This window comes from Corapipo altera, unplaced genomic scaffold, assembly GCF_003945725.1.
Source record: "Corapipo altera isolate COAL_440 unplaced genomic scaffold, ASM394572v1 62, whole genome shotgun sequence".
Taxonomy (NCBI): domain Eukaryota; kingdom Metazoa; phylum Chordata; class Aves; order Passeriformes; family Pipridae; genus Corapipo; species Corapipo altera.
Window position 1 is genome coordinate 264,164 of NW_020884894.1, and position 11,701 is coordinate 275,864.

Below are 11,701 nucleotides of genomic sequence, written 5' to 3' on the forward strand. Positions count from 1 at the left end.
CCCATACACCAAAACTTTCCAACTCTTATGTATTTTAAACCTGGCCTAGTTGTATCAACATGTGTTTTCTATCACAAGCTTTACAAACTAGTATCAGAGCTTTTTCAGCTGAAACAGGAACTCAACTAAACTAATGCTTTAAAGCTCAGGAAACCAAATTATCAAGGATATAAATATCACTGAAAATTGCCTGCAGATGGTTGAGCCTGACACTTTATTAGTGTTTGTGCTATGCCAGATTATAGAGCATAGACAGTGTGTTATGTATATTAGGTAGTGTATTAATTTATTTTTTTTCCTGTCACAAAGAATGTTGTTAGAAACAATACTCATAATGATTGGATCCGTATTGGAAAATAAATAAATAGATTCATCACATGCTGGTTTTGTCTTCCAAAAGCAGAGTCACTTTAATGAATCTCTCTTGAAAAAGATAAATATTCTCAAGTGTTAAAAGATACATTAATATAATACACAAAATTACTGCTGAGGCAAAATTGCTGCTAAGCCAAAGTTGCAACTATAGCCTAGTTCTACAGTTGAAATAGAGCCAATTTGATCCTGAAAATAGTGCATTTCATGGCTTTATACTCTTTTAGTTTATACTTGCAAGTAAATAAATGTAGATTGACATGATATTTATACAGGAAAGTATATTTATTTTATAGAATCCTAAAATCATTTAGGTTGGAGAACTTTAGAGTCACCAAGTCCAACCAATACCCTAGCACTGCCCGTTCCACCACTAATCCATGTCCTCAAGTGCCTCCAGAACACTTGAAATACCTCCAGGGTTGGTGACTCTGCCAGTTCCCTGAGCAGCCCATTCCAGAGCTTGACAACTCTTTCAGTAACTAATTTTTTTTCTAATATCCAGTCTGAAATTTGTTTGGAGTGGAGTTTACTGTTCACTTAAAGATAAGATTTCAAAACAAAGTTGATTTTTCTCTTCTTTCAGTTACTGATATGGAATAATTTTAAGTGTTTATTAGAAATGTTGACTTTGGTTCCATATTTGGACAAATAGTGGCAGAAAATGCAAGAATATTCACTGTAAAAAATCAAGAAAATATGCTGTTAAATGGGATTATGGAAAATATCTGAGCATAGTTCTTTTGACAAGCATCTTTGTGCTTTCAGTCAGTCGTTGTCTCTATCATTATTAGGGAGATTTTGTCATAACACTTGCTTTTTCTTATAGCTGTAATGTGTGACACGGGAAGCCTTTTTGGTTTGTTTCTTTTTCTGTATAATAGAGATTCAAGTTCTTTATCTATTTTAGGAAGCTATACTTGCTAATATTTGTAAAAACTTTGTGAAAAAAAAAGACACAAAATTATTATTTCAGCATCTGAACCCCATCATTACATGTTCAAGTCTTTAAATCAGTTAAAAGGACACATTTCTGGCAGTCCATTTAACTTTCTGTAACTGTGTCATAGTTATTTTTTATTCTTCCACTGTTGTTCTTTCAGCATTTTAAGTGTAGAAATTTTGGTCATGTAGAGGAAGTTGCCTGATTCCTTATGCCAGACTGTACTTGAAATGCTTGCAGACCTGGAGGTAGAGTGTGTGCTCTTCTGACAAGTGTCAAGAGAGACATATGTGAGGAGTGGAGGAATCCGTGTGTCTAACAGTCACCCTGCTGTGATAACAAGAGTGAACAGGTTTATGCAAGAGGTTTCCAGGCTGATCCTGACAGGTGCATCATTTCTTGGTGGGAAATGATTGTTATTCCAAGAAACAGACTATATGAAGTCATTGTTCTCCAAAGAAAATCTATGCATCCATGTTACAGGGGAGCAGAGCATGTGTACAGTTGTTAGCTTCACATTAATATGCAACATTAACACACAAAGTTTTCTCCTTCCTGCTCAAAAATGACTGATCTGTGGAATAAAAAAAAATAGAATCAGATTTGCCTACATAAGAACTTTTGTCCAGTCACTCTAAATTACCTGTTGGTGAGAATGCCTTTAAGTGTTATCCTAGCAACCACAATAAATAATTGTTCAAGCTTTTCTGCTTCACCATAAAACACATTTTAAGTTTAAAGCACTTATTATTTTTTCACTTTTCTTTTACCAGACAAGTTTCATTTAGTTCTCTAGTCTTTCTTACAGTGGCTAGCAAATATCTTCCCACATGGTGCTTTTACCAGGATGTCAAAATTTCTTCTTATTCTGTCAGTAAGGTTGGGATTCCTGCAAGGAAATGAAATGTGGAAATGAGCTAGAGAGAAAGTCTAGGATCATAGAGAGAAGTATGGGAGAGGAACGCCCTCCATAGCTTTATCCATGTAAGAAATCCTTGTATAAATTTGATATACCAAGTCCCATCAAAGTTTCTCTCAGAAGTGAGACAGTGTTAAGGTGAGATGAGACACTGGCTGCTGAAGCAGGGTGAGGGGTCTGTTCATGTGCCATAGGTTCTCAGGCAGTTTAAACTGTGTCTTTTTAAGCAGTTTGACCTGAAATCAGAACTCTTGCAGTTTTTGGTAAATGAAGAAGACAAGTTAAAGCATACCAAATATCATATTTAAATATTCTCTCAAAGCATTTGTGATATTTTTTAAAAGTACAAAACTCAAAGGGATTGTGGTACCATTCTTGGAGTCTAGTTGGAGTATTCCTGTGGGATCCAGAGTGCATAACTCCTCCTTCCTGCTTAGCAGCAAAGATTCAATCCAATATTATCATCTTTTAAGCATGTTGGAACTGTATGGTGTTAGAGGGGCTGTTATTAGAGGGGCTGTTTTGTTGAAGCTTGACCTATTTATGTAGAATACCTTTGTTTGATCTGAACCACGGGGTGGGTCTGTATGAATGACACTCCCCTTTGGCTATAAGATGCTGTCTCAAATTTTACTTGGCCTGCTTTTAATTTATGTTTTAGTGAAAATTTTGGTAATAGTTGGTACCTTTAAGTGATAAAAGTTAATTCAGCATGAATCTCTTCTTCTGTCACTGTCTTAACTGCTATGCTGGTTTCCCCAAGAGATTTAACATTGACACTGAATTGTCATAACAAAACAGATCTGTTCCCAAAACTCAACAGTTTTATCAAAGTATTCTTACAATTTCTAACTTATTTTTATTCAATTTAATATTCATCTTGCAGATCTAAGTATTTACTTTTTTTGATTGGGTTTGGGCTGTTTTGCTGCTGCTTAGCTTTGTGCCAAAATCTCAAGCTAAATGAATTATATTCAATCAAGCCACCTGCTGGTGGAAGTAGCTGTGATAGTTTTCCTTTTTTTTGCCTCCAGGAAATTTTTAAAAATATTTTCGTATTTTCAGTAGGTGACTGGGTTTAGTGACAAATATTTACATGTGTATATTTTCTATGATAAATATTTTTAGTAAGAGACAAGCACAAAAATAAACTACTATAAGAACATATTGTAGTAGTTGTTGTGTTTGAAGTCTTTTTAGGAAGATTTGATTGTATTTTGTCTGACACATCCTTTCCTTCAGACTTGGATTTTACGCAACTTGATTGTTACCCATTTGAAATTATGCTTATTGTAACATTTTTAGGCTGTAAAGCTCACAAACACTCACAGTTTGAACAACATTGCCAAGACATACCAAATGTTAGCTCTAAATTCCTGTCATTTTGTCAGTCTCGGTGTTTTTGGCCCCAACACAAGCCACTAACTCAAGTCAGCTCCAACCCAATACTGGAATTATGTGTTTAGAAGGAAAGCCGTACTTGGATGCAATGGGTGTAATTTAAGTTCACGAAAGAAAAGTATATATTTTATATAGTTTCTTGTATGGCCATGTGAACTAGAATTGTACCACAGAGTGGTGGGGAGGGGAAAGAAAAATGGCACATTTCTATACGGCTACAAATCTATGGTTAAACCTCTCTGTCCTTCTAGTACAGCTAAATAATGCTAAATAAAAGGGGAGGATTTAAAAAAGGGGGTCTTAGACAATTCTTGTCATGGAAAATGTTGAATTTACTTGATAAAGAGCTCTTATTTGTGTTCCACTTGTAAAATAGAATGTGGATTTGCCTTTTTTTCTGGTTTTAGAGTTGATTTTCAACCCTTTTTGAAGGTAAAATATCTTTTTTTCCTTTTTGGGGGGGTTTTTTGTTTATCCTAAAATTTGTGTGGCCAGTGATCCCCCAGAAGATGAACAGGATCTTGAGTGTGAATATATCAGGTTTACTCTGGTCAGTTTGAAAGAGATGTTCCAGAAGCAAAGAAATATTATTGAACAAGACATTGATGGTAAGTTTTACAGATCAGTTTATTGTAAACTTCTGTAGCTTAAAAATTGTTTGTTGAATTTCTGCTTTTCTCTGCAAGGGTTACTATGAAAGTAATTGTTTGACATTTTGTCAATAAGAAATTCTTTAATATTAATTAATGGTTTCCACACTTTTTTGCAAAAGTCTACAAAAACTGTGTGCTACTGTTATTCCTTAAAATATGTTTAAAAATCAAAGCCAAAGAGCATTCCCAGCTCATAGTACTTCATTCATAAAACCTAAGAACTTCCCAGACATGTCCACGTGCTATAATTCTCTATTTTATACATCATGCTTCATTGTAATAGGACTACAAATATATATTTTTATTAAAATTTATGTCAGTAATTCTGTATTGTTAAAGTCTATATCTTATTTAGAGCTATAACTTCAGAGTACCTCCAGCTTGTGTCCTCCATATGAAACCTGTTTCCCAGACAGTATGAAATAGTGGTGGGTTTGGTAAGGTGTCAGTTTAGAGTGAACACCCTTCTGGAAGGGACTGTGACCAAACCTTCACTGTGACTCATTAAAGCAAGGTGAGGTGAGCAGGAGGTGTGGAATATTCAGTTTCCTGGGCCGTAGGATCACTTTTATAACACTGGTAAGAAGACTCGAGAGGGCTACTTGGTCCTTTCATAGACAGTGAAGGAAAATATTGTCCTTGCTTAGGGTTTCTTGTTCCCCGTGGTTGCAGGGACGTGGTTACCAGTGTGTTTTTCTCCTACCTCTTTGTGTCAACCCTCTTTCCACTGTGGTAAAGCTCAGTGAAGAGAGTAAATCTGTTACAAACAGTCCCTCTCCTCTGCCAGTGCAGGAACCAGCCTGATGACTGGATGCAGAGCACACAAGGTACCCTTTGCAATAGCCAGAATTCCAGTCAGCCCTAGTGGAATGCCAGGCTAATGTCACTTTGCTGCTTCTACTGCTGTGTCTAATTCCTGTACCTTCAGCAACGGGGAGCTGAGTAGTGAGGGAAAGAAATAGGCTTTCTTATCCATTCCCATTATCATGCATGATTTGCATCCATGCTGTAGCTAAAATACTAAAAGTATGCATCAAAGTTCCAGGAACACAATAAGGAAAATGCAAAAAATCAAATCTCCATACCCTGGAAAAACAGTATACAGATTTGATGCACTTCTTACTGTGGCTGAACCAGTTAATCTTTTCTCCACCAATACTTTTTCTCCAGGTAGTTGTACCAAAGCACATCTCCTCCAAAGGTATTTTGTAGTCTCTCACTGGAAGATTGTTTTTGTTCTGTACTTTATGGCCATAATTCCCACTGTCATAATTCCTATTTGATAAGATTGATTAGTGATATAAATACAATTTTTTACCCTTGAAAGTCACCTTTCACAAAACTCTTAAAAGTCCTAATCATCATCTGAGAGAATTATTATTACAGGAAGGACTGGTTTTTGTTATTAGTTATTGTTCTGTTAAAAGCTAATCATTAGTATGTGATGACAACTACTTCAATATTGTGAGGAGCATTTCTTCCCCTAATCATGAAACATTTGAACCAGTTTTTACTTTGTGTGAATTATATCCATGAAAGTAATAATAATAGCTAGAAATACTTTTATTCTTTTTCCTATGCACACTTCTGCCCTTCCGTGCAGGTGCCAGGGAAGACTCTATTGCATCCAGGACATATAACATTGCATATTTTCTGAAAATTTACAACTTTCAGAGAACTGAAATGAATTTTATGCTAACATATGTCAGATCATGCCCAAGTCATTGTAAAAGGATCTGTTCTTAAGATCTGGATGCAGACTTCATTTAAATGTAATGGCACAATAAATAGAATTCCTAAGTAATGTTGTACACATACTCTGAGGTGGATATTGGTTTGAGGGAAAAAGAATTTCCTTAGGCACAGGAAAATTGGTAGGACTCTACCACATGAAGATATGGTCATTCTAAGGTACTTAAACACCTTTCATTCTTTCTGAGACTCCAAGCACAGTCTTTTTCCTATCTTGTTCCTTTCACTGCTGATTGTGTGAAAGTGGCCTTCATGAAATTTGAAGCAATTAAGTGAATGTCTTAGCAAGAGGATGGGTGAGAAACACTATAGTCAACATATCTACCAATGTGCCTCAGAGATAGTATGACAATATGAAAATCAAGAAAATAGAATTAATGTTCTGATATCAGTAATTACAGTTCTCCTGTTCTTATAAGTAAAAACAATGCTGTCCCCTAAAGTCTGCTCTTGAAGTTGACAGTTCACTGAGTGATTTGTTCAAGGTTATACAAAATGGTTTGGATCTCTAAGATTATCATCCAATCTGTCCTATAATAGCTCTTTCAACAGAGTAAATAATGGAAGGTTTATCTCATGTTTTTTCTTCTCTAAACCTCTTCTGAGCTGTCCCAGCAGCCTAGAAGTTGAAACATGCAGTATCACTGCATGTCCCAGAGTACTTAACCCAGTTTATATACTAAATACATAACCTTGCCATTTGTCAGCTGTATAATTTGCTTTGAGAAAATATGCTGTCAAGATTATTTGTTTTTATTCAAATTCCTTCTAGAGTCATGTTAGGCAGCCTCATTGGTTTTTATGCAGGACTGGGAAAAAGCCTCATTTTTGACTTAGCAGCATGTTTTAATCACAGCAGCAGAGATTCTGGCCCTCTGGGCTTACTTAGATATTGTAAAAGAGTGCAGTTTCAAATCATGTCAGCTAATTTCTGTAAAATAGAAATTTAAAATACTACTTTAAAACCCACATACACAAAGATGAAGGTAATCAAATAGTTTAGTCTAGAGGAATTATCTTCTTTGTTTGTACCTCACTATTTTGCAACACATAGAAGCTTCTAATTTAAATAATGTTGCATTGCACCAGCTGGGAAAAACAATTACTGTTTAAGTACTAGTAAGTGTCCAGGCTGATTTGGACCTGTCCTACACAGTGTAGAAAATGCATTAATAGGTATGTTTTTGCTTAAAACTATTTAGAAATACGCATATATGTTTTCAATGGAGTTTGAATTTACATATTGCCACATCTCATATTTACGTATTGAGAAAAATTATTAATTTATATAGGCAATGATTATACCAATAGTTTTCTTTATTTCAAAGGTAATTTGAGCACTAACACTTTAATTGATGTACATTCTACTTCTTAGAGTGCTCAGTTTCCAGTAAGCTAAATACCTGAACTGGAAGATTCCTTTATTCTTTATTTATTTCTCCTCTGCGTGTGCCGGGTGCCTTTTAATCTGTCCAAATGCTACCGAAAATTACCGGAACAAAAGCAAACCCTTCAATGAAATTGCTAATGCTGTTTTGTGATGTTCCCTTTCTGGTTTTTGATTCACCAGATGATGGTGCAGTAACTGGGGAGCTCGAAGTAGCCGTGGAGGCCCCTCCACGCGCCGCGTTCAGCCTGTGAGGAGCGCGAAGACGACTCCGAGGCATGAAAGGAAGTTTGCCTACAGAAGTTCCTTCTCCCAGTGTAAATACATGCTTGATAGCGCATCAAAGATGAGATCTTTGTAATTCTTACAGTGTATTTAATGTATAATTCATGTGGAAGGGACGCTTGATTTGTAGTTGTAAAGTTTTGTATACTTTTCAGTCTGTTTGTTTTTATATTTCCCCCCTAAGGCTAAGAATCTCTCCACAATGGACAACGTCTTGTAAATAATTAATACCTACATGATTGAATGATGTGCTTTATTTGCATTTTCAAGATTTTTTCCTACATAAAACAGTAATAAAAATGCAAGTCAAAATTTTAATTTTTAATAAAAAAACCATAAGCCTTAGAAAACTGATTAAAAATACTTTTATGTTATCCCTAATCACCCCGCTAAATGGAATGCCTGTGATTAGCCTCATTAAGAATTTTATACTGTGAAGATTTTATTAAAAGCAATATATGAAAATTACTTGGATTAATGTGTTAATCTGCCTCTTTAAAATGCTAATATCCATTTTATGCACATTAAATCTCAGTATGTGTTTTCTTTGATGCATGCAGTTCCTATCAATTAAATATAAAAAATTAGGCTAGTTGCAGGACTTATTAAATTACTGCAACCTTTTTTAAATAACTTTTACCCTTCTACTAACATTATAATCAGCTGTTTATGGTTACCATAATTTGAAGTAGGGGGAGGGCAGGCACAATCATTTTCTGTACAGTAGAAGATTTACTTTCAGCCAACATCTGTCAAAGCACAAAAAGAAGCCAAAGTGTGAGATTTTGCTTCACCTACTTTGGGCTGTAGGGACGGGCAACTGTGTTTTCATTTGGGTTTTGTCACTTTTAGAACTTACATCAAACATATACAATAAATCGTTGTATCTGAATAACCAGTGTCTAGCATGGAAAGTTAATTTTACAGCTTTTAACCAATCTCAGTGAAGGATTTAATTGATATTTTTAATGGAGCTGTGAATCAATGCTGCAAAAAGGATTGTCTCTCGAGAACGAGGATATAATACATTTCATTTTTTAATTTACTTTTTTATTTGTCATTTTCTTCAAAGGATTTTATAGACTGTGGATTTCCACTGTTTGCAAACAGGCTATGTTTCTTCATAAGCATATGTAAAGTATTCAGAGAGATAAGTAATTTATTAAAATCTACCTAATTTGCCGTGATATATTAAATCTCTGCTTCAGTGATCACAGACCATTTCATTTAGAGAATTAGGCATTCCCTCTTTGTGTGATTAAAGCTCTGGAAAATGAGTTCTTTGCTCCTATTTGTGAACATTCAAAGCCTGCTAATGGCAAGAAGATGGAATAGATTATGAGACAATTCATTACAGTTCAACAGAAAAAAAAACCCTGCTATAATGCAGAAATGCAAGTATGAATATCTGCATATAGTTTGAACCGTCTGTGCTCTAATGGCTTCAGTAATGGCTCTTCGTCTTCAGTAGGCTTTGAAATGACATCCATACAATATTAATTTGTTGATGTACATTATGAGGCCAATGGAATGAATATATTCTGACCACAGAAATCTCTGAATTCCAACATGATCTGCTGGTTGACTCCATTTTAGGACCTACCATCTTCAGTAGTACTTCTCATCCAGGCTTTGCCAATCCTCACAGCATTTCATTCCTCTGGAACTTTTAGGAGACCACAGACAGCTGCATTCCTAAACCCCTCCATTCTTCAGTTAATGGCCATATGTTTGTTGTCATTTGGGCTGGCGCTTAGTTCATCGTTTTGGCCACTATTTCTAGCTTTTTTTGGCTCTGTGCATCTATATTGTCAATAAGACTGTTATTATACATTACAATAATTTGAAACAGCCAGATTCAACACTGAGATTAACTGAGTGGCTTTTGAGAAATTTAGTTGTGGTATTCCATCAGGAGGTTCTTATTATTCTTCTAATACTTTGCAAACCAAACTAAATATCCTGCACATAAACAAAGAAGCAAATTGTATTGAGTTTTCGTGTGTTACTGTTTACTGACTTGCAGGAGAACTATGTTAACTGGTGCTTGTTTTCTTCTGAAATAAACCATGTGGTAAAATTAGAAAATCAGTGATGTTCATCTCACTTAAACATTTACAGTAACACCCTTAGCACTTAATCTTCGCCATCTGAAGCTGAAAACTTAGAAACCAAGCATTCATATATTCATTAAACACAGACCTCTTCATATATTCAGTCAGTTACTGCAAAATATTCCAGTTGACATTTGGTTACATTGTGTTAACTGTTCTCAGTGACTCCAACATTAACATGTATAATTTGCCTCAGGTTCCTAGACATATTTCTTTGTAAGGCTCACTGTTACTCAGTTTTGGATTTTAAAAAATAATCTTGATTTCTATTCATGTTTATTGCTAAAGCAGATACAATATTCAGCAAGGATTTTCCCAACAGATGGATTGTATTATCTTATGCAACATAAACATGCGATCATACCAGAAAGTTTTGTTCTTACATTAAGTAGTCTGTATTTCCAGTATGCTCTTAAATCTTAAGTCTAAATGCTACACTGTGCAGGGAAAGTGGAAAATGTAACCTAGTACTGTTTTGGCTGGATTTTAGCAATGAATAGCTTGAAGAAATCTTACATCTAGGTACTCTTTAGACTAAGGTACAAAGGAACCATATTAGTGTTGGGTACTACCATGCTTTAAAATGTTACTCAGTTAATATTAATTTTCGTGGAATAGATAATTTTTTTCTATGGCGTAACTTGGTCTCCACAGTGGTCATGCATAAGATGAAATGGCAGTGTCAAATGATCAGTTTTATTTTATATCTTTTCCCATTTATTGTTAGAGCTTATAGCTTTACTATGATTATCTTCTGATGTGGTATATAATAGCTGGTATTCTCCAGGTGTCCCAGTATGTTTATCAAGATGGAAACATTTTTTAGGTCAAAAAAACTTAATCTGTTTTAAATGTTGCATTTAACCATTTATAACCTTAACCTAGGGATGGAAGTTACAAGAGTAAATACATCATGAACCAGGTAACATCTCTGTGAAGTCGATCAATCTTTCTGTAGAGTAAGCCACAGCTTATCTCATATCATGATTATAAGAGTAGATATAACATAAATTTCCACCAAGTTTTGTGAAGCTGTTGACAAAACATGTTTCTTTTAACAGTGTGGTTTGCTCAGGTAACTTTTCTGTAGATTTCATTGATAAACAATTTTTTGTGATTTATTCCTGGGTTGGGTTGTTGGTTTGGTTTTTTTATGTTAGACTGAGATTATTTTAAGAGTAAGAAAACAAACTGATAGATGAAACAAGACCAGTCTCAAACTGAAATTATCCTCTTCATGACCTTTGTTCATGAATTCTTAACACATTTTATATTTTCAAAGCAACTGTTTTCCCTGACCTGTGAGAAATAGGGATATAAACCTATAACCTCTGTCTGCACCCATTCTCTGTATCAAAATATATCTTACTTTAGTAGTCAAACATCAGTAGCTGCAACTGTGCAAGACAGGTCTTGCACATGATCTAGCAGTGATTTGTTTAACATTTTTGTGGATTTGGAAAAATAATCTATTTTCTATTTAGACAAACTGTCATTCTTGTTGGCTGCAAAAATATTTCCTTACATATTAAAGCTGCAAGAACTGAACTGTCCTTGAAAAACCGTTGGAAAAATGTGATCCTACTACAACAACAACAAAAAAAAATCAATCAAGTGAAGTTTCTTTTGCTTGAAGAACTGTTACCAACCAGTGATAATTCTGATTACCTACTCGTAAGTATAAATAGCTACAATAGCTGATAACCTTTGAATTCAATGATAACGAAAACCAGAAAGTGTTCTACCATATATAGGGCAATTTTCCCAAGGAAAGGAAAGGAGGAGACACCAATCAGCATCTGATTCCAAACACACAGTACATGAATAGTAATTAAACATGGCAAACTTAAGAAGAGAACATCAGAAAATCTTTGC

At 34.9% G+C, this 11,701-nt stretch overlaps 1 protein-coding gene across 1 annotated transcript in view; it reads left to right on the forward strand.

Moving 5' to 3' along the window:
* Window positions 1–7,681, forward strand: part of RPGRIP1L (RPGRIP1 like) — a 47,384-nt gene extending 39,703 nt beyond the window's left edge. The window contains 4 exon segments of the mRNA XM_027646942.1: window positions 878–887; window positions 2,362–2,372; window positions 4,131–4,243; window positions 7,611–7,681. Of these exon segments, the coding sequence (XP_027502743.1) occupies window positions 878–887; window positions 2,362–2,372; window positions 4,131–4,243; window positions 7,611–7,681 (205 nt within the window).
* Window positions 7,682–11,701: the final 4,020 nt, after the last annotated feature.